This window comes from Drosophila erecta, unplaced genomic scaffold, assembly GCF_003286155.1.
Source record: "Drosophila erecta strain 14021-0224.00,06,07 unplaced genomic scaffold, DereRS2 tig00000000-arrow-pilon, whole genome shotgun sequence".
NCBI classification, from domain to species: Eukaryota; Metazoa; Arthropoda; class Insecta; order Diptera; family Drosophilidae; genus Drosophila; species Drosophila erecta.
Genome location: NW_020825194.1, coordinates 22653595 through 22680250, shown reverse-complemented (window position 1 = coordinate 22680250; position 26656 = coordinate 22653595). Strand labels below are relative to the sequence as shown.

The 26656-nt window shown below is 41.3% G+C and overlaps 1 protein-coding gene across 1 annotated transcript; it reads right to left on the bottom strand.

Annotated features, from left to right (window-relative positions):
• Positions 1-16018: 16018 nt before the first annotated feature.
• Positions 16019-16466, bottom strand: LOC6553844. Its single transcript, XM_001979440.3, has 2 exons — positions 16351-16466; positions 16019-16288 (listed from the first exon to the last, which is right to left on the bottom strand). Exons 1-2 carry the CDS (start codon positions 16410-16412, stop codon positions 16096-16098), a joined length of 255 nt encoding a protein of 84 aa, XP_001979476.1. The 5' UTR covers positions 16413-16466; the 3' UTR covers positions 16019-16095.
• Positions 16467-26656: the final 10190 nt, after the last annotated feature.

Genomic DNA, 26656 nt, shown 5'->3' with positions numbered 1-26656 from the left:
ATGTATCTGCATGCCCGTATACTGGCTATGGCGATGCCTTTAACTACACAACTTTTGGAAGTTATGCAGCATGCTTTTCGGCTGATATATACGCGTTCATATACGTATATGAAGAAGTATAATACCCCCATTCGTTTTTCTTGTTCATTGAATCGAATTTCGAACGTTTCTCTAGCGCCTTTCAGCCCTGTTTTCATTCCTTGTTTTCCCAGCATGAGATAAAAATTCAATTATGGCCTCTTTCTGTCTGCTGACTGATGCCAGTTATTGAGCAGACTGCTGGCACTCGTTAATTTAAAATTTCGCTGTAAACAATTGTGAGGTATTTATTTAAATGCAAAACATGGCACATTAATTAACACGTACCAATTGATTTACGTTGCATTAATTGCCACGTCACATACTCACAACCGGCAAATCGCCGTTCATTTAATTAATGGCAGACGTAAAAATTGACCAAGTATTCGGTTGAAGATACCCTGTTCTTTGATTTTATTTAACCGGAATTCAGCAAAGCATTAAATAAAAATTGATGATGCAGTGAAATTAATAAGGTTAAACACATTCGTATTATCACTGAAATCAAATTATCGAATCAACTGCCTGTCAGGCGTAACTTCTTTCAATTATGGCACTCCCTTTATTATTGAAAAAAGTGGCCAATTTGCATAATTATAATTGATGGCCAATGTATGCATAACATATGTGTGCTCAAATATTAACCGTAAATCATTATAAATATTGAATTAAAATATTAAACGAGCCAAATGAAAGGCAAAATAAAACCGAAATGGCTAGTGCAATATATATAAAATATATAAAATCAAAGGAGGTCGAGCCAAGAAGCGAAAAGTCGCCTTGCCAGTCAAGTGTGGGCCAAGTGCCACTAGAATAATGTGTCAATAATGTGCGATTATATCGACTACAATCAGCACAGCCCAGACCACCCAACTTCTAAGACCCTTAACGTCAGTCAGCCAGCCAACATATTGCGGATAGAAAAACGGGTAGCTCCGTGGAGCAAATTGTGTGAAGTTAATAAAAAAGGGAATACTTGAATGGGGTTCAATGGAGAAGTGGTTCGACTTTGGCCCTTTTTATTTCTGCCATTTGCTGCCGCTGCTCATTTTATACTTTTCATATCCCTGAAAGTCACGTATTTATATTTCATTATTTTTTTGGGTCTCCCTTGTTTTTGCCTGGGCCGAGCGAGAAATCAATTGCGCGCAAATTGAGTAAATGTCATTTAGACATCCGCCTTTCCCAGCAACAAAAAACGGCTAAAGAACATACACAGCAAACGATTGTCAAACACACGAGTATTCACATGCCTGCCACAAAGTATGTGACAATGTGGCATGTGATACCGCCGTTGCATAAATGTATAAGCTGACTATTTTCAAGGCCTTAAATGAATATATGAGTTGACTCAGGGTGGGTCGCTGTTGTTTTATAACTCAATCCCTTAGACATTCCCGATAAGTAGTGGCGTTACTCATACGCACTGTTGACGATATAACAACTAGCTAAAGAACTAATAAGTCATTTTTAGGTGTTTTAAAGCATCCACAAAAGTACACACATTTTATTTCAAGGATTTTGTAAATATTTGTATATTTCTTATTACATTTTATTAAGTTATTTTCAGGTGTTTATAAGCATCTACTAATACAGTACACACATTTTATTTCAAGGATTTTGTAAATATTTATATATTTTTTTATTACATTTTATTGAGTCATTTTTAGGTGTTTATAAGCATCTACTATACAGTACACACATATTATTTCAAGGATTTTGTAAATATTTGTATATTTCTTATTACATTTTATTAAGCTAAGGGTACATATATATATGTGGAAGAGGTATTTCGCTCAGACGCAAAATTGTAGCTCCCTGACTTACTGCTTGACAGGTCCACCCTAATGCTGGTGTGCCTTACCACTTTAAACACAATCTAATGTCAACAGGACGACACTGGGTGAATCATTCAGCGACAGGCAGTGCACTATAGAACGTCGGCTGTCCGTGCCGACTTATAAATGCGGTTTAGCTTCCATCTGGTTTTGTCATAAGTGTGTGCACAGCACACCCACACACCCGTCTGCATTTGTGTGTGTGGGGTAGTGTGTAAGTGGCTGGGGCTTGTGCGTATCAATGAAGCAGTTAGTCGAGTGGCACTCCATGCTGCTCGTTGACTTTATTGCATTATCAGGCAAATTTTATAGTATTCCTTGGACCCATACCACGAAGCAGCCGCCAGAGCATATTGAATATTCCCTTGAACCCGAAATGACTTTGGCTCGGCAATTGCTTTTTTGAAGCATATTTACTCGGAGTTGATATGGGATTCAGGGTGGATAATGGCTGAAAAGTAAATAGGGAGAATTCAAATTGTGAAAGTTTTGAGCACGTAAACGGACATGCGTCGAATGGAGTGGATTCGAGTGGATGGAGTGGAGTTTCGCTAATACGCATAACTTTTTATTTTGATTTACCCCTGAACTGGAATCTACTTTTTCTCAAGGCAAAAGAAATATGTGTGCAATTTACTTAGCAGAAATCAGCACCCGAGGCGACAGTTTTAAGAGCCATCCAATCGATTTTACTGATGGCAAGTTTCGCCTTATTTTTCTCTTCGCAGTGCATTAAAAATATTGCACATCGGGAGCAGACTCCTTTGCTTCCAATAGTTCTAATTCCCCTCTGCCTTCTGATGGTAGTTGACGCACAGCTGCGCTGCTGTCTTTTCTCGGCAAATAGCATCAAAAAAATCTACAAAAATATATCCGGAGCAGGGAGATAGAACAACAGGCTCACATTTCGTACAGATTCACACGTACACATGGGTAAACACCGACAAACCCACGACAACTGGGCGGACTTTGGTGGTCCACGGAGCGGAATGGAGGAAAACGCTTCGTTTTAATTGTTGAACCACACAAGTGCTTGCACAAGGACTCCTCTGTGCTGGCTGGGGAACTGGGCACATCTACCAATGGGCACTGGGCACTGGGCGCTGGGAGCATTTCCATTTCATTTCAGCCAGACTTTGCTTAACCCACATGGAGGGAGATCAACTTGAGTTGCATTTTAATTTACACACCAAAAATTTCAAACAGCCAAGGGACATAAATAAATAAAACTTGGGCTAGAACTAAAGCAAATACTTTCGCCAGCTTCGGATACCAAAAGGATGGAAACGAGCTGAACTCAATTTTCAGGCAGCAGAGCAAATTCGTTAGAGTCCCGCTGCAAGGAAAAGGTTAAGAGCCAAAGAAAAGCTAGGTAGTCCTGCTAAATCGGCGGAAAAACAAGCGGCAGAAAGCGAACGGCATGCAAATCAGTTCGGAATGCGGCAAAAAGGTGTAACGGCAGCACGAAAAGCCAAGGAAATCGCCAATCGGAGTTTGGGTAATCGAACAGTTGGTACTGGGGGGATGCGGCATTAGGGATACACGTGCCTCAGTTTTCCGTACTGCTGCACTTTCCCTGCTCTCCTCCAGGTTCTCCTGGTAAAAGGGCATTCTTCTGCTAAATTAAAAGTTCTCTGGGTTTCTTCAGGTTTCCTAATTCTGATGTTCGCTCAAGGGTACAATGAGGAACTTAGAGAATGTGCCAGTCCGTAGAAATACTTTTTCAAGAACGATTGTGTCTATGTTTTCTTTGCACACAAACCTAATGATTAGTCTGGAAAAAGTTGCTATAATTCTTGTTCTCTACAGTACTGGTTTTTTAGCTATTATTTATATATAAAATGGGAGCAAATATTAAACAATATTAGTCTGGAAGAGTTGTTATAATTACTTTTGTCTACTGAAATTTAAATACAAAATGGGAGGAATGTTTTTATGCTTTATTTTATATGTCGAGCATAGATTCGACATTTGTGGCTCCCAAATAATTCGATGAAGTAACTTTGAGTTAGCAAGTCAATGGGGATTGCTAGCTATAAAATGTGAAGCGTATGGCAAACCAAGTTCCATGGCCGAAACACCCGCCACAAACGTTTTCCCCATAAACCTTAAAAAGGGGCCACAAGAGGACTGGAGTGAATGCAAATAGCGCAGGTTGGCGCAATAAATTTGAAACGTTTTTCCCCTGCAGTTTGACTTCCTGCCGTTCGCCATTTATTTGTGCTAACAATTTTGTCGCCTGCAAACTGCAAACTGCAAACTGCAGGCTGCCGACCCCTCCTCCAGAATTTCCAAACATTCACTGTCATATACCTGTACCTATATGCTTTTTTTGAACGTTTGCCATGACAATTTGCTGCTCAATTGAACTCGCACGGATTGCAGGCTCACCCGCCCGCGGCCCAATCCTGCTCACTTTGTCAGCGGCTGCTCACCTGTCCTTCTGCCCTGCTTTGCATAAGTTTGACAGCTTTCTCTATCCGTGTGCATGTGCCGCTAACGAAGTCATTCAGCGTTTGTGTCACAGCCGTTTCGAGGGCCATGAAGCTCGGCAGGAATGCGGGAGCTGGTAACTGGGAACGGGGAACGGGGAACGGCGAGCCGAAGGGTAGCCCACCTGGCTGCAGCTGCAACTTGCCCAAAAAGCGCGTCACGAAGCTGCGTTCATTATGTTGCCACTCTGCCACATCGCAGTGGCATGTGTGCTCACATACCCTATCTGCTGGGTACTGTTCTCCTACTAGCTTACCGACTAACAGTCACTTTCGGAAAGGAAAAAACATGTATTACATATTGTATAATTAATTTTTGAATGCTTGTGACGCTGTAAACACAACCAAATGTAATGTTGAGTGACATTTCCCATTGCACGTATGCTTTTGGTAATTAAATTAAGTAATAACAGTTGAGTAAGCATTTCGCTGCCTAATAAAAGTGATTAGCATGAATATTAGATTCTTGCCTCCTATAGGTTTAATTGATAAAAGACTATGTATCTATGTACTTTTCCGGGAAACTCCATTATGTTTTGAAATGTTTCTAACATACTTTTTGGTTCGGCATAAGCCACAGCACCGTATCGGGTATCTGGGAGGGTATTCCAAGCTTTGGTATGCGATGCCTGTCCTCCATTCCCGCCGTTTTTTGGGGGTACTATTTTGCGGCCATCCCAACTGTCGGGCTTTCAGGCGGGGATCGGGGCGGAACGAAAAAGGGGCGGGACAGGTGTTGTGGCTGCTGCTGCGGCTGTGTAGCTGCCTGTCCCCTCTGATTTATGTTGCCAATCAGGCATTTTGCTTGTGGTTGCACTCTGTACTGCTCCGTGTTCCTCGCTCCGTTGATTTGTTACCCATACGCAGCGTAAACAAGGTTGCAAATGGATTTGGTGCGACGCCCGCACAGTTTATGAGCTCCACTTGGCTGTACGTCATCCCATTTGGTGTTTTCCGGATAAGCCGCTTACTCGGATTCAAATGGGTCGAGTGGTCAAGTGCCGGCTCCCTCGAGGCAGATTATCCCAAGTCAAGCATGCTGTCGATATATTCCGGAAATCCTTAAGGAATGCATTTGGCCAGCTGCTCATCGGATAATGGCAAATATATTGCCTACTTCTTGGGATAAATCGTCGGACGGTCCTAGACCGTTTTACCTATAAAATATTAAATGCATTAGGAAACGCACAGATATCCTGGGCAGCGAGTTGCGAACAAAATGCAAGTCGTTGCCCATAATTCAACGTTTGCGTTAGGATACTTGCCAACTTATCTAAATGCTAGCAGGAGCAATCTTCTCCTGGAGCTTCCTATCGCCACATTCGCTTCATTGTGCTTCTCTGGCAGGCAACTGGGCCAAAATCTTTCCACTTGCCAGCCATCCGTTTTCATTTCATTTTTCTCTTTGTCCTAAGTCTTACCCCGCATTAAACAAGAAAAACGCATTACGATTTCTGGAGCGAATAAAGAGAATTGTAATCTTTTCGGCGGACTTTTTAAAGCAAATCTCCCAAGTTTCCCAAAATCGATGATATATTTTTCCCCATTTTTCCCGGTTTCTATTAAACTCCTTGTACATAAATGGCTCGCCATCTGTCACGTTTAGGCGCATGGACGCACGTGTGATGAATACTTGGCAATTAGGGAGGCCGGTGAATCCTTGTTGACATAACCAGGAAGGAATCATTTAGGGGAACCATTTAGGAGTTCCGCCCGACGTTTTTTGCTGGGTGCTGGGAGGAGGGGCCAAAACGCCCGTACGTATATAAATATTTTATTTATTTGGACTCCTGATTTTGCTTGTCAGCTACGTGCTGCAAATGCCTAAAATAATTCAAAAATAAATTTTGTGCACTCTATTTACGTTTTTTGGGGATTGGTTGACATATGTGGGGTCTTGACTGATCACTTGTGGTTAGTGTGTTGAAAAGTCCGCCTTTTAAGGCTGTCTTTGCTTACTAATTATTGCAAGTTATATGATCAAATATTTAATATGTAATAATTCGACTGTATATGCAAGTTAATAAATAACTTATGCATTGTACTTACAAAATTTAAAATAATTTTGTATTCCAGAAAGCCAACCAAATGGAATATCTATCTTAATAAAGATTAATAAAATTCCGATTTATTTGAATAGAAATAGTTCTGTTTTTGGAGACTTTAGTTCAATCAATTTAATACTTGGCACTCATTTAATAATATTTATCCGTTTCGTTTTTCTTTGCAGGTATGCCTCCGATTCAGTGCCCTTAGTATACGAATCCACGTTCATGCCCCAATCCCCAGTGCTTAGAAAAATGTTATGCCACAAGACCTCTAAGCGCGTGGAATTGAAGGGTATCATTGGTGGGTGAGTTATCCAATCCCGGGGGAAGGCGGTGTGATGTGGCACGGTCTGGTGCTGCACGCAGTTGTAAATTGTCAGATAATTTAATTTGTGGTTAAACGCAAGCCAGACTACAAGCATAGCCCCGAAAACACGGAGGGCTGAAAGGGGTGCAAAAATCAAGAAGTTGTCCTGGCAACGGGTAATTGGGGAATAGAAATAATGCCAAGCCAAGGAAAACCAGAAAACGCATGAGGAAAACTGCACGATACCGAAATCCCTCCGGGGAAATTGCTGGATGGGAATGGGAGTGGGAATGGGTATGTGAATGTGGATTTTACTCCTTTCTGTGATCCACTTGCCAATCCACCATACATACATATGTGTGTGCGTTGTTTTTGCGCCCTGGCGCTTTAGTTGCTTTTTATGAATTTTGTATTTGTGCGCGAGTAAATTCCCTTTTGCCGGTGCCACATGACGTATGAGTAATGGCTTTAGCCTGCCCTGCTTTTGTCTCTCACTGTCGGAGTTTTTGTTGCAGCTTCTGTTCTTGTTTATTCTGTGGTCGCGTTTACAGCCGCCCCACACTCCACCCCTCTCGGCGGTCCCTGTCCGCAATCGCATATGCATGGATTTTATCCGAAACTATGCGATACAGTATCTGTTCTGCGTCGGTGGTGCTTTTGTCTCTGGTGTTGCTGCTGGTATTACTGTCTGCCTCTTTTCTGCATTGTCAAATTGGTTTGTTTAAATTGAATACATTGTAGTGTTTTGTTAAGGGAAAAGGACGGGGTTTTTCCCTCTAGAGCTGTTGTTCGATAAAAACGAAATTGTTGTTTGGTCTTTGGGCAGAAAAAAAGCTCAAATGCGTTTTAACGAACAATCAGAGCATTTAATTGGGTTTACCCTTAAGCTAGTAATGTAAGTAATCCTGATGCGATTTATCTGCCATCTATTTCTTGGGTCCGTTTGGCCTGATGAACTCTTCAACACAATTCAGAATTTCATACCCATTCATCATTTCGACGACGGGATTTCTGTGGTTTGGCCGGGACTAAATAAACTCAGAAGGCATGCACTTGGGACTTAATCTGCCGCATAATTCAAAAGCCTCTGCATCATGACAGCCCAAAACCGAAGAAGCCAAGAACCCACAGCATTGGGAGGAAAAAATGCCATCCCAAACCGACGAAATGGGAAAGAAAGTTCCCTTCGAGGCGGAAAAGTTTTCCCTCCCGCTTAGCCGATTTCCACCCACGCCACTTTTTGCCTTTGGTAACTTCATATTTATATAATAACTTTATGTTTATGTTGTAGATTTTCGTCCCTTTCTTCGGGGAAATTTACAATAACAACGACGGGTGGAGGACAAAGACTAAAACAGCAAACAAAGTGCAAAAACACACAGACTGTAGCTGTAGCATTCGGTGTGGCCATAACAAAAGGCGCGTTGGCGTCTAAAGTTGATTTCTTAATGTCTTCCAAGGATACACTGTTTGTCTTGATGAAGAAAATGGCAGAGCTCAGCTATGATACACCCACATGTATAGTCCCCAGCCAAGTCAAAAGCCGTTGCCGAAGGCAATTTACACTGTAGTTGTTTATTTCGAAACACTTGCGAGCGGCGAAAAGTGGGCAGAGCCAATATTGAGTGAGCCACTACTTATGACAAAGGCATATCCTTGCTGCCTTGCTGCCTTTCGACATTCTACATCCTCGCAGCGGAAGCGGAAATGTGCATTATTTGATATGACTCTGTTTTTGTTACTTGTTGTTGCGTTTCGCACGTACACTCGACTGGCTTGGCAGCAAATTCCTTGCTATTTGACAATCAGAACCGACTTTTGAAGGGTCCCAACGAAATCACTTGACTTCACTATGTGCCAAGGATAGCTTAATTGAATTTGCTTGACCATAAAGAATGGAAACTACAAATTGGCCAGGCAAGAAAAGGCAGATTATGCATATCAATTCACCCAAAAAAATAAGGCAATATTGGCCACAATGGGAGCCATTTCACCTTCATTGAGCTCTGAAATGAAACTCAAGCTGAAACTGACTTTTGAAGATAAAATTGGCATTCAATTGGAAATTTTAATAACCCTTGAAATTTTCCGCCTCGTCTGACACAAAAAAAAAGAACAGTAAAATTTCTTTCGTTTACCTTTTCGGCAAATGCAAAGTTTTCCAAACTAGCTTTTTCCTTTCTTCAAACTCTTGCTCATTTTATTATCATATTTATTAATTTCCTTGAGATTCTTTATCCAGTTTAAGTCAATATATAATGCAATTCAGATTGTGCTCCTCAACAAGTTTTGAACAATGAGAAAACTATTTTTTCCCCTCCCCGGAATAAACGAATAAATTTGCATCGCTGTTGAATTTAAAGTATAGTTCGCTGCCCATTTATTGTTACTGCAATTTAGTATGTGCGGGGGCAAAGGCTTCATTCAACCGCAGGCGCTGATATTCAAAAGCGCCCAAAACTTTTTTCGAGGACATAACGGCAAAATTTGAAGCACCTTTAGTTGGTCAAAAGTTTTCCAGCGCCAAATAATAAAAAATAGCCCCAAAAACCACTACACTTACACTCTAGCTGAGGCTAGACGGAAAAACCAATTTTCGAAGCCTAAAAAAAAAAAAAAGGAAAAATGCACACTGCCAAAATGGAGAGAAAATATGCAGAACAAACTTTTGCACGCGCCAGTCGCCAGTCGCCACTGTGGTAAATGAAATTTTAATAAACCCAAAATGGTCTTTGGATAAATCGACTTTTCCGTTTGTGGGCGTGCGGCAATGTTACGCATACGACGTGTAAGCCGCCTTGTGGTAAATTTTAATTGGCTTGTCGCGAGCTGGTTTTTTCCACAGCTACTGCCGCTGCTTGATTTTGATTTTGCGAAAGAGGCATAATGATTAAAAACTTTACATAGTTTCTCGCTGGTTTTGGGCTTTTCGGTTTTCGGTTTTTGGTTCTGGTTTCGTTTGCTGTAGCTGTTTCCCATTTGTTTTTGGCATTATTGCAGGCCCAACTTTTGTATGAGAAACTTTGCTTCAAATTGGCCACGCCCACCCATCAAGCAAAGTTGGGCTGTTGTCGTTCGTCGGTTGGCATGGCAGCGATTTTGTATAAGAATAGTTGGCCCACAGTCCTGCGAATTCAGGTGAAGTTTAGGATTTTAATTAGTTTCGTTCGTCGCTTAGTGTCACAGCAATTTGCTAGATAGGGCTAGCTAGCTTTAATATAAATCTCACCCTCTAGCTAAGAGTTTAATGTTGTATGTCTAGTGCGGCATAAAGTAAATTTTAGGCAAAAGGATAGGTTTCCCAACTTGCCTCGGTCTGCAAGTAGCGAAGTAATTCATTTATAAAACTCCAAAAATAGAGGCTTCAACTGTTTACCTAATTAATTACATAAATACATTGCCCTCCTATATATAAATGGTTTTAATTATTACTTGTGTCTCGGTAATTGAATCCCACTTCTAGCCCTGAAATACTTGCCTGCTAGACAAAGTCATTGTTGGTTAACGTTAATTAATGACATGTACTTCCCATTCATAAAAAACGATACCCCATTTTAATTACATTTATTCACACCGAAGTCAAAGCTCCGCATGCTGGCATTAATTTGTTGCTCTTGTTTGGAATTCCCCAGTCTTATTATTATGACTTTTCATTGGCTTCTTCACACATGCCATGTCTGTGCTTATTTATTGGATTTGGGATTTGCTGATGTTGCCCATGCAGTATTGGGATTTATATTTTTCCACCGCGTGCTGGCTCCCTCGTTTTCGCCAGCAGCTGGTATAATTAAGTTTGCCTTTTGATATATGTACATATTCTCCCACCTGTCTCCCATCGGACTGCCATCAGTCACTTCTTATGCAAATGCTGTTGGCCGTCGTCCTGGCGACTCAACCACTCGGCAACGACTTTTGTATGTGCTCTCCATATTGGGTGTTATCTGTAAGCCCTTGTTTCTTCCAACTTATAGGTGAATGTTGGACATAAACTTGGTTGTATGTAAATTGGGCTCTCAGATTTTTCAACAAGGCGTTTGTTAATGCTGCTCAGCCCAGCAACTAACTAAACTATCTATTTTTAAAAACAAAAAGCTTCTATTTCATCCAGCACCTGATCAACCTGCGATACTCTTTCCCGCCACGAATGTATATCGTTTACTTTCTTATTCAAAATGGCTCCCAAATGTGAAATTCCCTGGCCGTGCACAGGGACAAAATAAATTCCGAGAACGCGACGTGGGGTCACGTGCGTAAAAAGTTGTGTGTTCGTCGGTTGGCATAAGGACACGAACATCCATGGCACATGAGCTGCTCCGCTGAGCCAGCAACATATTCAAATGCATATTGATTCTGCGGTCCATCAGCTGTCACTGTTCTGTCTCGGTGGCCCCAGCTCCCCAGTGCTGTTTGTTTACAAGTGCCGCAATCATGATACGCATCGGCAAACGAGCCACCAGCCAAGGGTCCACCTGATGGCAGCTACCAAAACCAAGGAGCAGCTGGGGGAAAAATAAGGTAGAAGCTGCCCACACACATGGCTGCAAGGACTCCGGAGGGCAAACACATCCCCTAGAGAAGTAGACAAAAGCAGCAAAAATTTGCATGACTTCCTGGCGTCCCAAGTGTGTTGAGTTTACTCTTCTCCCTTATTTCTGGGTCTACTTCTGCACTTGCCAGGGCATTGCTTTCTTGCATGCTGGCCATTTTGAACCTAAGTGGTAAATACACCTTTCGGATTGTTAATGACAGTCGGGTATTGGCAGGTGGGAGGTCAGGGCCACTGAAAATCAAAGTAAAAGCCAAGGACCAATGCCATTTGGTCTTGCAGCAAGCTGCGGTAACGCTGGCCTCTTCTGATTACTTCCCAAGATCGTTAATCAAAAGATAATGCTGCCCTTAAAATGTTCTGCAAAGAGCCATTATATGATTTTCTGCCCCATTTCCTGCTTGGATCCAAACAGAGGCAGGCTTAAATCGAACAGCATCCCCTTCTCCTTCTAATTGCTGCTTTACGTTGTTCTCCCGCAAAGAACCCAAAATTTGTGGCTGTTTTGCTTGTCTCGCAGAGCTGTGGGGAGGAAAAACAGGAAAACAGAGTAGAAATTTGCATGCAACAGCAGCACAGCAACACTGCAGCACAACAACCCCGATTTGAATCCTGCAACGTGCGTTGCGATAAATCAAAAATCTGCAGCCAAGGCAAAAGAGTGGTCCTGGCTTCATCCTGCTGAAAAGGAGAACAAGGCAAACGCATTGGCCATGCAAACACTGCTGATTGTGTAAACAAACTGACGATCGGGAACGAGTGCTGCTGCTTTCTGCACAACAATGAAATGGAATTTCAATGCCAACACCCTTATTGTTGTCAGCCTGGGCAATAATTGTTCGGGCTCTCAGCACGTCTGCATATACTTGAGGATGCCACTGCATTCCACGCTATTTGCCATCGATTGCATCTTGCACGGCATCCAGCAGACTCAAACAACAAGCAAAACAGTCGCATCCTGGCAAACCATTATCGCCCAGAGCTGCGACAGCCGTGTTCGCCCAATCCTGCTGCTCCCAATTCCCATTTGCAGTTGCCATTGCACTTGGCATACGTGTAAATCGTAAATTTCCGTGTGCGAAATGAATGGTAACCAGAAACGGAGCCCCGAAAAGGAGCCACACATCCTCATCCTTCCAGTGCCGGGCACAGGGCAATAGCTCATTGTGGACAGCGGAGACAGCCGCTGCTGTGCACCAGCAGAAAACAAAAGTCACTTCCTCGGTAATGGAATAAATATCCGTGAGGACCATCTTTCCGTGCCCCGTCGCACTCACATGCACACGTATAGTGCCGTATATGGGAATTGTCCAGCATTTTGCGGCTATTTATGGGTGGAAATTGAAAATAAAGGTGCCGAGGAGGAATGAGTTGAGCGATTTATTTTCGCCAGAGATAAAATTTTCATTTCGGTCCATTTCGCTTTTGTAGCTCGAGAGTCTTTAATTTAAAAACTAATTAAACGCCACTTTTTGCGTGAGTATTTGACTATTCGCAAAAATAATATATTAGGTCTAATGCAGCAACTAAAGACTGAATAAAATGGAATATATTGTTTCATTTATAAACACTTTATTTAATTTTGTATAAATGACACTAAATGTGGTTTTTATTTTAATTTTATGTGCAGAATTTTAAAAGGGAATGCGCAGTGTTATTGATTTTCTCGACTATCATGTAGTAAAATCCAAAATAAAATGTTTGTTTTACCCTTTAACTCTACGAGTAATGGGTATACAAATTCGTTATTCCTTGTGTAGAGTTTCAGTTGTCTTTTATTCGTTACCTTTAGATGCATTGTGCTCGCTTTCCAAAGAATCCCTGAAAAATAGAATTTAAACTCGAATGGCTCGAATTTCGCTTGCTGATTTCCCATAAATTGCGATTCAAAAAATCCAATTTCCCTGCATCAATGCACAAGTAACCCCCGCCCCTCGTAATTTTTGTGTACTTTGCATATTTGTCACATTGAAGATGACCAGCTGCGAGATAACCCGCCCCGCAGGACCTGCTCCTGGTAACCTGGAGGAAATGCGAGACGTGGAAGCCCTTGCACTCAGTGGTGCGGATGCTGCAGTGGATGTCCTGGCTGTCTTTTATTGTCGGCGGTGTATAATTTTCACACTCCTGATGGATGCGGGTGGCTGTTTGTGCTACTGTTGGACCTCCGGCGGTTTTCCCACCCCGTTTTGGCTGATTTGATTGCACTGAGCTTTGCTTCTTGGTTGTTTCACTACTTCGCTCGTTTTCTCTGTCCTCCCTGCATTTTCGTTGGCTCCGTTCAGCGTTTTGATTATGTTGCAGCATTTTTGCATCATAATACTCATAAATATTTATGAGGCAAGTTGTCTAAACACGATACCGACGTGAAACAGTGCTTAAACAATCTTTGCCATGCATTCCAGGCAAAACCAATAGCAGTACAAAGCTTAGGCAAATGAAGTCGTATGATATGTGGTCAGAGTTAGAATGAGAAATGAAAACAAAAAACCCATTTTAGCTACATACAGTCACTGATTGCTGGTAAAACACGTTTAAACGAGCTGTTTTAATATGCAGAAAGTCATTTGGTTCAAGAAAAACCTGCCGAAATAAATTGAAAATGTTGGCCAGTAAAAATTGTTCATCCACGCGGCAAGGATATCAATTTGCTTTCGATATGGGCAAACAAAAGGAGAGTAGAAACAGAGATTATTTTAGTACGAATGGCCCCAAGATATATTTGATATTTTGCCGATAAAATATGTTTTGATTTGCAGACATTTAGTTGGCAGTTGGTTTTCCCAGTTGGACGGACTTTTAAAACCAGAATGACAATTTGATTAGTTTGGAATAAGTTTATTTTTTCATTTTTTGTCTCTGGTGGTGATGGAAAACTTTGCGACTGGGTTGTGGAAAATTCCATGCCGTTTAAATGACAAGTTTGTGGGAAAAACTTTGCCAATGCCGATGCCTATGATCGAGTCAATTAGTTAGGGAAATGTTTGCTAGCAAATATTTTATTTGCATGGAATCAGACGAACCAACTTAATTATAAAATAAATTGCACTCGTTTGTATTATATGGACAAATTTATTTCCCCACTGCAGTGCACTGTTATCATGCATCCTTCTAGCATTTGGCTAACATGGCGTATGCGTGATGTCAAAAGGCGTTGCACACTTTTGGGATCTCAGCAAGTCAGTTGAATCCGCACGATTCACGCTTAATATATGGAAAGGGAAGTGATGCATTTAAACATAACATGCAACAGAATGCTCGTCTTAAAACTTCAGAAACTGCTCGCCAACTTCTTAGTTTTCTTTGGCTTAACTCTTAGCTGGATTTCGGGAATTGTCGGAAACTTGTCTTCACTTTTGACTTGCTTTTTTGTGCGAAAGCAGCACTGACAGCAGCTACAACAAATGACTCATTTTCCACGCACTTCATGCTGCTGTTGCAAAAGTTTTCGTCAGTCTCTGCAAAACCAAACAATGCCATCGCGCTGAGGAAGAGGATGAGCAATCAAACTGACTTCCACTTTTGACTTTCTGATGCATACAGATACAGTCGTAGTTTTGCGTTCCATGTAGCAAGGATATTCATCATAAATTTGACTGCGCAGTGCAATGGCATTGCTTTGATGCGGCTTCCTTTGGCTCGCCCAGTTTCATATCTGTGGCAGTCTGGAATCGCCTTGATTCATAAATTATTTGATATTTCATTTCCTCTGCGTGATGCAGCGCAAAAGTAATAATCAAAAAAAGTGCACACTGGCTACTGGGAAGCAGTATACAAGCAAATGTACACAGAATCACAGTTCGCCTCTCCAAAAAGGACTATACTCGTATTTCAGTTCCTGCCCCACGGCGCTGCAATAAAATGTCTGCTTCTGCTGATTTTGTTCGCTTCTGGTCCGAGCCCAGCCAAAGTAAACATAATAATAATAATTCCAACTGCAACTTCAATTTTCCTCCTAAGAATACATGTCCATAGAATGTATAAGGAAATGGAAAGTGATGAAATGAGGTCGAGCAGAGACAACTGGGAAAATAATGCGCGAAAAATAACTTTGTGCAAACCTAAAACCTAAACTGAACTGCAATCTACGTGTTTATCAGCTTTCATATAAAATCCAAGCCAAACGTGACTGTCCCTAAGTAACGTGTAAATTAGTAGCTTTGCAGTGTAATACTTTTTATACAAGCTTACATTTTGTTTAATTTCCCACTAAAATCTTGCACTAAATCTTTCACTGCCACAACTTTACAAATTATTTTAATTTTTTCAATTTTATTATATGTTTTTATGCAATTTATGTTGGCAAAACCCACTCTAACACCCACTACGTCTAAAACTGCAACTTCCACACTCTCAGAAATTGTTTTCATTAATTAACTAATGACAAAACCCTGTAGACACTTTTTCTTCCTAGCTACATTTCTCAGTCTAACGAGTGATGGTCAAAGTCAGTCCATTAGGTGGCACTTGTAGCTGATAAGGAAAAACATGGCTGTTTACTGCATGCAGACTCCCTGCAGCTGAGTAATGGGTATCTGATAGTCGAGGTAGTCGTATCTGACATGATTTAGCTGATTCTTTAAGGCAAATATGAAGAGAATTTGGTTCTTACGAAAAAGTTTACCTTTCAAGGTAAATAAGATAACACAAAGTATTTACATTGTTACGACCTGTGAGTTAACATGCCCGATAAAGCGCACAGTTAAGAATTGAGTTTTCGTGTATACTTCAGCTTATTTATTTTTTAGTTTTTAATGAACCTTTGGGCTCATTTTATTGCAGATATTTACTCCTCTATTTCTATGCCAGTGAGGCAGTAGAACCACAGATCTGTGTAGCAAACACCTCCTTTCGTCCGGGCAGCCCAGTAAGCATTCTGTACATTCTGAGTAACCACCTTGGGTCTGCCAGAGGGCACGAAAAACCAGAAGTCGTATGTGGGATTGTAGGACAGCACTTTGCGTGGCAGACCTCCGAAGCTAATAGAGGTTTGAGCGTATTTATTGCAGCTGATTGTAATTTGATCAAAGTAAATAGTTACCTTTGCTGCTGGCTGGCTGGCAGCAGCAGGATAATTGCAATTATTATTGTAGCCCAGTTCATGTCGTAGGTGTCGGACTGCCTGATTGCGAATGTGAGTTATTTGTGTTCTCACCTCTTATTATTTACGAGCCACTCGAGGCTATCGCCTCGCTCTGCTGTAAAGCGCGATAAGGTAGTATGAAGTCGGAAGAGCGCCACAAAAAATGTACAAAAAACCGAAAGTTGCATGCAATGCCAAGCCGAACGGAATAGAAATGAATTAGAGTTCACCTCCGAATTGCCTGCCAGCATGTTTTGGCCAAAAGTGAAGGATAAGGTCTGCACCACAAACAAAGCAAATACCATTTGGGCTATTTTTAGTTCACTTACTTTTTGTCCAAGGGCGCGCATGAGCTTTATCAAGTCAGCTGTTTTAATATTGTTTTATGTGTACCTCTTTTCTAGCCAAAAAGGTAACATTTATTACACAAACACTACGAATAAACACATTATGAGCGCAGGACAGCAACAAAAGGGAGTTGTCTTTCCCTTTTCGTGTCCGAAATCGGGCAAGTAAATAAACAACAGGAGCAATGGGAGCAAGTCAAATAATGGCCAGGAAAAGACATCGTCTATAGAATCTTGATATTCTTTGTGTGCCCTATGAATAGGCAAACAATTGAGGCCAGTCCAACAAGACCCCTACAACAACATCAAGTGCAATCGTTGGTGATGGCACGTTTTGCAAATTTTAGTGCACGCAAATATGTGAATATTTATCTGGCCAACACTCATGGCCATAAAGGCACTCGTACAGTAGCTGCCCATAAATAAAGCCAAGTGGTGTAATTCACCCTACGGTTTACTATTTGCAGTAAAGTTTTCATTTCCCTTCAAGGTAGTTTCACCACTATTTGTGTGTCAAAGCGGTAAAAAGATGGTTTACTTTCTGCGACAATGGATTGTCATTCGTCCTGATTCGGTGCGGCCTTGCATGCAGTAGCATAATAAGCCAAGCGCACAGCCCAGCTCCACCCCGCCGCCCCAATTCATCCTGCTCGGGCGGCAGTCAACACTCATACGCCTCGTTGCACGGCTTGCTGCACGACTCGCTTCATTGTTGTGGCATGTTGTATCGCATTTTGAAACGCAGGCAACAGGCAACTGCGCACGCAGAATAATCACAGTTTCTCAATTCGTTTCAAATAGAATCCTATAAGAGGCACTTTATACATTTTAACTCTTATTATTCCTTGTGTTTTATGCCTCTTATCACTTGATATTGTCATGTTATGGGTACATTTCAAACCAAATACTGTCCGCTTAAATTGTTATCACTACTTGCGTAATAATTTGCTGTTGCAATAAGGGATTAAAATGTTTAAGTGCAATCTCTCGGTATGATTTGTATCTACTGACGCCGGAATTCTCCAAGTGCAACATCATCGGATATCTGAGCACGAATCGCAGCTAGAACACATATTCAAAAGCGAGCAAGTGGGCCAGGCATGTGCCGGACCCACCAATACCACTGGCACGAGTGCCGGGATGTGGAGTTTTGAGATGCCAGACAGGATGGTATGTGTTGCGCCGGCAACTGCCGAAAACAGCGGCATATAAAGTGCTTCGAATTTAATTAAGTTAAAATTGGACACTGTGTGCAGCTGATGGCCGGACAATGTGCAGTTTAGTTTTCAGTTTCAATTACAAACAAAAACCCAATTAAGTTACATTTTGTTGGCCGGTTATGACAACCCGGCTAAGGACTTCATGGCTTTGGTTGCCGGCAACCAAACACTATCCAGTTATCCTGTCATATGAGTAATTCGTTAAGTGCGTCTCTGTGTTCCACAGGGCTCCAATAATAACAACAGATTCCCAAGGGGCAGAAAACGCTTAGCAGATTAGCCAGAGCGTTATTTTTCCTTTTGATTAAAGTGCAAGAATTTACCAACAAAACAGTGCTGGCCAACAAATGGCTGAAAGCCAAATCAAATCAGATGAAAACACGAAACAAAACGGACCAGAAACCGGAATAAAATAGGAGCGCACAAACAAAAGGCTGGGTAGGAAAAATGCTGATGAAAAAAGGACAAATCCGATGTTGTTCCTTTTTTTTTGACATTTCAATCAGCATTCTTCAAGCGGCTCACACTTAAGCACAAACACATAAAAGAAAACGTTAAGAAAATCGCATTATAGGAAAACATTTGACCATTTTTCATGTCCAGCCAAAACAAATGCCATACGAAAATTGAATTTGCGGCAAAAAGATGACAGTGCCAGAACAGCTCGTATATCCGCATTATATGTGCTGTACACCCGGCGTATGAGTAATTTCATTGAAAAAACACTTTCTGCCCAGCCTGCTGGCGACAGCAGAGCAGCAAAATAATATTATTAATCAATTAAAAAAGGAAACTGCATTTGATTACAGATTGCGGTCGCACGAATGTCAAGCTATTGCCTGCAATTTTATTCCACGCAGCTTATCCTATTTGCCTTAAATGAATGCTCCTCCAAATTGAATACATAAATTCTCATCCGTCATGCTCAGATCTTTGATGCACGGGTATTACGTGTGATTCAGGCCCTGCCGCTTAAAGCCTTATGTAAGTCCGGCCTGGCATGCCCGGAAATGCGAGAAAAATAGCCAGGGTCCGCGGAAATGCTTAGCACTCAGCCCGCCAGGAAAAAATTGTCTTTCATTTAAATTTACGCGCCAACTTGAGTACAATGAAGGCAAATGTGAAACAGTTGCCCGTAACGAACAGCGGCGCCAGCCAGTAAAATGCAAAGTCCAAAAGTCCACTTAACAAGAAAATGGTTTTTATAAACATTTTTTTTTTTGTTTTCTTGCTCTATGCATTAAAACCATTTCATACCCTCGCTTATTATTAGCTTTGGTGGGCGAAGAAGAAGGTAGCGCCATACAAAATACTTTGCACATTTTTATGACCGTGACAGTGCGACCAAGGTGGCCACGGAAACTGCTCCTGGTCCTCGTCCACTCTCCGCTTCGCATTTCCCATTTCCCATTTCCAGCCTGCCAGCCAGCCACCTCCCTTATGTGTCACACCCCTCGCCCACACCAAGGAAAACCAAACAATTTTCCGTCGAGTTTATGAGCGTGAAAAAATGTTTACTGGCAAGAGCTTCAAAACGCTCCAACTTGTTTTTTGTTTTTTTCTCAATTTTTTTGCTGCTGTTTTATGAAATAAAGTCAGTGTTTTATGCCCCAGGAAAAAAGGTAATTAAAATGTTTTTGTTTTAAAAAACAAAAAAAACGTCTCATGTCATGCGGAGATAAATTACTTTATTTTAAGTTTCCAAGCTTACAATTTTAGGACGTTACTTTGCCATGCTGTTTCTCATATTCGAAGTAACATTAATATGTATATCATTTCACTCGATTGCTAGTTTCCATTTTGAAATTCATAACTCAGGGCTGAGATACAAAAGTGTAAAAACAAAATACAGTCATTGATTTCGCCCTTATCCTTCGTTTCAAGCCATTTCACATCATTTACTTGCCTCGAACTGAAGCCTGGACCAAGATTGATTTCGTTTGTGGTCTGTGTTTCAGTTTCGCTTGGGAATTGGGTGTGGGATGGAAAGGGGAATGGGTTCGTTCGGGTGGGATCCGGGTCTTTCCTTTCGCATTAGGCATCATCAAGGTCCCCCATTCGAATGCCCATTCACCGCATCCTCATCAGTTGCGCTTCATTGTGTTTTATTCGTTGCCGCTGTTATCGCATGTTAACACTTCATGGCAAATCCTGGCCAGCCATCCTGGCCCGATGTCCTTTCTCGTCATCATTGGAATGACCTTTCGTTTCGGGGCGTGTATGGCATGTAGCACTGTGGGAATCCCGAGCACGCTTAGTTAGTTTCTGCCACACGCTTTGCGTGCAAAATGTCAAAATACATTTTACTCGGATTTATGGTCACTGGTCGCCACCAAATGCTACCCGCTCCTCGCTCCTCGCTTCCCGCATCCTCGTTATACACACATGTGGGATTTGTGCTTGTCTTTGGCTATTTTTGGGGATTTACACGCTTATCACACATACACACACACATGTCCAGGACGAAATGAAAATATTATGCTACATTTCATTAGAGAAACACTCACACAAACGCATTCCCACATCCTTGAATGCTTTACAGCCACTTAAAATAGATTAGCTTTCAGCGTTCCGGCCTCTTAGGCGAAACAAAACTGAAAAAAAGGCAAAATGGAAATAATAAATGGCCCAACCATAATTCAAGTAGGTCTGCGAAGGAGTCTTCCCTTCACATGCAATAGAAAAGCCATTGAAAACATAAGCAACTGTCAATGATTTAATGTCTGAAATCAGAAATAGTTATACGTGACAGGTCGCAGAAATGGCAGGTTCGAGGAGCCCGGACAAAACGACACTTTGATAAATGAAATGGCAAACATTCCAAAGCCAACAACTTCTCAATCATGGTCCTCACAATCCGGGAAAAGTGGTCACAATGGAATGAAGACATCAAGAAGGTGGAAAATGAAAAACCATGATAAGAGAGTGCTATCTTATCTCGAGGAGAATCAATTTATTTGCCTTTTCCAGCCGAAAATCTTTAAGTCCCAGCGATTATGGAGCCCAAGCACTGGGAACTACTGAAAAGGATCTGTTCGCTTGATGGCCAATCCATTTCATTCGCCACGGCTTCTTCAGAGTTATGGCAGCATTGGGGCCCAAATCTCACAGCACATCATCGTCTGCGAAAAGGCCAACCTAAAAATGCTCCTACGCTCCATGCGGCCCCTTCATGGCAATCTGTGTCCTGCTGTTGCCGCAGCTATTATTGTTGGCTCACAAAAAAGGGCAAAAATATTAACTGCCGCTCAATCGTGCTGCTGAGTAAGAATCCTTGAAAAAATAGGCAGCGAAGAAAAGGGGTCAATGGAGGAATGAAAAAAGAATAACGTAAAATGGTTTATTTATGCAAATTGTCAATGGTTTTTGCTGTTCAAAAGATAGACGAGCCATGAGGGCCGGCTGCTTTTAAACGAATTGCCTGCCAACCGAGTGACAGACCACTTCCATGGCGTGGGCGTTCCCACAATGTGCAGCTGTCTTAAATTGAAATGTGTACCGAAGACGAGAAGCCTCTCTGGTGGGGTCATTGTCCACTATCGGAGCAAATTAGGCAAGTGCCCAGGGGAAGCAATTGGCAGGAGCGAATGAGCAACGCTCAAAAGCAGGCAATAAAATATTTACTCTGCTGGCCAATGGCGTTACCGGGCCTAAACCCACACAAACTCAGGAGAACTGGGCTAACTGGCATGCCAATAGCTTAAACCCTGCCATGACCGCAATCTACACGATTTTCATTGCAAATTTCACCCGCCACCGCAATTTCAGCTGCATATTTGTTCAAATGATAATCAAATGCAGGGCCCTACCATCATTTATCATTCGGTCAGTTCGGGCCAGTTTGGGTAATATTTTTCCCCATTCCGTTTTCCGAAATCCCTGTCCAGGCATAGGTCATAGTTCAGCTTATCTACGCAACACAAGGGGTATGCTATTCGGGGCATGCTGTTTACCTCTGCTGGCCTGGATGACGGCTTGAATAGCCCTTTGGCGGAACGCTTTCTATATCTGTCTGCGGATATTTGTACGTCCGAGTGGCTGTTCACCATTGGATGCCCACCAAATTTTTAGTTAGCCAATGACACCATTAAACGCAGCGGAATGTGGCTTTGAGCGCACTTATGTGAAAATAATTGCTACCAGAATATGGTTTGCCTTCTAAAAATAGCCAGTTTGTTACAGTTCGTTCGTTATCATCGTGAATTGTAATCAGAGTTCGCGGTGTTTAATTTTATTTGATTCGCGACAGCCAGACAATGCTGAAAATGCCAGAAGAAGTGCAGATAAAACCACATGTTACTAACCCTTTTGTTTTGTATATTATTTTCAGCTTTTATGCTCTTTACGCCGTAGCTAATTGTCCCGTGAAAACGATTGGTTTTGCCAAATGACCTAGAACGCCTGCTCTCAGTTTTATTTCTTATCCCACACAACGTCCATGTTGCATCGCCAAACAACTTTGAAGTTTTTTTCGCTATTTGTTCTAATGGGTAGTTCCTTAGCTTACCCGTTTAGTGAACGTAGGTGAGCGAAGAAGCGGCATTCCCGAAATCACAGAATCTGTGTGCCTCGACTCCTTTAGCTTGCGGCGAAAACGAGGAGCGTGCCTGCTTGCCCTGCACTGAGCCAAAATGCGCGCATCCCTACATCGAAGAGCCCCTTTGCGTTTTCATAAAAAGGTGTCGGCTGGGATGTGGCTGCAAGTTCGGATACATTCGCCATGATCTCAACAAGCGGTGCATTTCCGTCCTGGAGTGCAAAGTGCCAGTGCTGCAGCTAAACATTCCCATTTTTTAAAGTGTACTTATTGCGATCGGCAGTTTATTTCAAATAATAATTGTGACATGCATGAAAATGAAATGTGAAAAATGTTTATTGACACACATTTAAAAATGTCAGGATATATGGATTTTCCTAAGGAAAATTTTCATCATACAAATCGCACATGATTTTAAAACAACTCTTTACTTAAAAACAAGATAGAATGCTATAGTCGAGTTCCCCGACTGTCAGATACCCGTTACTCATTTTCTGGAATATCGGTAGAAATTGGGAATAAAGTAATAAAATGAAAAACAACTTAAGAATTTTTAAAAGTGTGGTCGTGAAAGTTTTTGTTACAATTTCTACAACATCAAAAAAATTAACTTCTAAATTTAAATGCAGATATTTAGAGAATTGCGCCAGAAATATTAAGAGGTATGCCACTTCAAAATCCGATTAAGATAAGTTGAGATATGGACTTTAGAACTTAAGCCTTGGGACATTTTTTAATTTTTTTTCCTCTGCCTGTTACATACTTTTCAACGAATCTAGATACCCCTTTACTCTACGAGTAACGGGTATAATAAAAGATGTGACACAGAAATCTCTCTTAATCCTATTTCAATCAAAATTGTAGAAATCCTTTTGAGAGAAGTTTCTGCTCCACCAAGGACCTAAATTCAATTCGCAACAAATGCGTATATTAAACTGAAATAATTGTAAGTACATCCCAGTTTACATCGGATACAATTTTTAGAAAATATGTTAACACCATTCAAGGCATAAAGCAAATTGTAGAAACTTGAACTTTATTGCCAATGCCCATCCTCTACATTCCAAAAGTCTTTGTCAATTTACAGGCGCAGAGATTTTTACAGACTTGTACTGCGTGCTCCATTTCCATTGCTCCTTCACCACTCAGTTGTAGCTATCTTTTTTACGACAATGGCATGGAAATGTATCTTGAGAATTCAACGTTTTTAGCAGCGAAAGTTTTATTGTTGATTTTTGCGGTGCTCGAGATTTACGACTCCGTCGGTGTCCTGACCCCATTTCAGGGGAACTTCCTACAGTTTTTGGCTGGATCTGGTTTTTGTGGCCGGCCGCCAGTTCATAAAGCAAACAATCTTAAATCTGAGCTGCTTCTACAACATAAATATTAATTTAGACGCAGTTTCTTTCGCTCTTTTACGTTTTTTTCACTTGGCTCTGGCTTTTGATGTGTGTCATTTGTTTGCTTGCACTTCACTTCATGAATGGAAATTATTGCCGAGCATTCTTATTTTTCAGCTTGCTTTTATTGCTGGCTGTGTCACGTTCATACCAAAGTTAAATGGCTGCTTTGTTGGGTTTCTCGAATGCAATCAACAGCAAGATCAGAAATTTTGTGAAATCAACCTGTTCGGTTGATTGTCGATGGCATGTAATTATATTTAACAAAACCGGTTATGTGCCCGAGGAATCGAAATTGCAGTTCTACTTCATTTAGTGGATTATTGTAATCACATTTCAAATTACGCATAGGGAATGAAAATTGTAATCTTTCAACTAGGGACTCACCATTCAAATTGAATTACGTCCTATCAGCTTACAAAAAAAAGCGCATCCAATTATTCAGCCATTATTAAGTGGAATCAGAATGTGTTTTCAATGCAAACTCAATGAATATTTCGGCATGTCCGTGTCCATCAATTATTTAGCATGTTTTGTAAATTTCTATTGGCTCGCCATTTGATTTCCCAGCGGAAATGCCAAAAAAGTGCACACATCGTTTTGCATTTCCGCTAAGCTGAATTAAATGTTAATACTTCCGATGTGCATAAATTTCTAACAAATTTAGCACATAATGGAAGTTATTATATTATTTCACAAGACTGGGCACCGATTTTCGTGGCAATAAAAGCAATTAAAGTCTGGGCAAAGGCTCACACAAAACTGTTATTATTATTATCATATTTTCGATGTGGAGGCTGTGCGCCTTTTGGGCGAACTCCATTTAAGTTATGTCGCCGTAGCACGGAAAATAAAATTAAATTACCCATTAGTGGTGGATTTCGCTCTCATTCTCGACACACCAAACTGTATACTTGTGTTTAATGCGAATTTACGTGCTCCATATAAATTTACTGTGTTTTGAATTTATTGCTCGTCATTAAGCCGCTGGACATAATGTCCCGCATTTAATGTGTTTTGCTCGAAGAAAATCTTGTTTTTAGAAGCTCATTTCAAGTGCTAGTAACTGACTTGAGCCACTAAACAACTTGACAACAATACACGAGAAACAAATAAACGGAACGACAGTCACAAAGGGATTACAGTAAAGAGTCCTTGGACAGCCCCAACGATATCCCCCGATATCCTTTCTGTTATATCCAATTGCTGCGCTGCGGTGGCGGCCACAATAAATTCAAAACTTTTCGCCCCAGGGCAGCACACCTTGCAACTGGGTTGTAGCTTCCCCTTTTCCATCAGCCATCTTTTTCTGGACATTTAAATGGCCAACTTTTGTGGAAACAAGCTTACATGCATTCATGGCTCTGTGAGTGAAAGTGGGAGTGGGAGTTCGAGTTCGATGGAGCAGAGACTTAATGATTGGGAGGAGGAAGGACCCTGGCAACCCAGGAGCTCTTAATTCCTTATGGCCGGCAACGATTCCGCCTGCCTGCCAATTGTCTAATGAGCTGAGTTTTCCTCGCTTGTTTCTTGTTTTCCCCGCTTTTCTTGTTGCGTGCTTTGCTCATTTCGGTTCAACTAAGCAGCGGAAATTGTTAGATAAGAGAATTTCGCAAAAGTTGCTCATTTTAATCGAGAAACTTTTGTCTAGTTTGATTGCTAAGTGTGACTATGTGTGTGTGTGGCATCCGCCTGGCTTGTGGACAACTGAGGTCCTGTTTTATCTTCTGTTCAGGCCTGGCTGTGGGCAAAATTGACAAATAATGATAAAAACAAAACGCAAAACTTATTCTAATTAGAAAGTTTTTAAATGCAAATAGTCGGCTGTTCTAAACTGCTGGAATATTTCTACATGTGACTTGATGTCTTCTACAAATAAACCAAAGTTAAAGGAATCTACCATTAACTTGAACTTATAGCATATTAATTTAGACAGAAGTTCGCGTAGTGACGAAGTGCACCTGGGGACTGCACATGGCGACTGTTATACATATATACTTGTTGATGGTTGCATATAGTCAACCTGGAACAACTATTTTTTGGTTCAAAGAATTGTTATATTGTTATACCTTCCCATTGCAAATCTACTAAGAAAAACCAATCAATCCAGTTGGAAACCAGGACCTCTTATGTAGCCAATGTGAATACTCCAATTGAAACCACCCCTAAACTCGATTGTAATATTGTTCACAGCCTGAAAATATGCCACAAAAAGTTTGCTATCCTTTGGCTGTTTACGCTTTTATCCACGTCCATTGAAATAATGGCAAGTAAATATTGAATATCTTCAAACAGCTCATATCCAATATAATTGTTGTGAGTGCAGTGAAATGGGGATAAACCCATGTTCGATATTAATAAGCTCTGAGTACGTGCCATAAATAAAAGTGCACATTCCACCAAGTAAATAAAGCAGACAAAGGGAAAAAGAAAATGCGAGCTGAGTGGGAAAATTTCACAAGCCTTCACTCTGCGTTAAATTAAGTTGCGTGTAGTTGGAGCAGCAACCTGTGTTGAGCCAAAAATATGCATTTAAGCCTGATGTGCATTTAATTAATGCGCAGAATAAACACTTCGACACGCACACATTTGGTCGCTGCAGTTTTTGCAGCCAATAAATTTACTTTGAGGCCCTTGGCGGTATTAAAAATTAAAGATGAGAGGGCGCGCAATATACTTGCATCCTGAGTGGAGCACATTGAATAAAAATGTACTTACTCCATACACTGCAATGGGCATTAAGAGCTTTATTTAATGGGT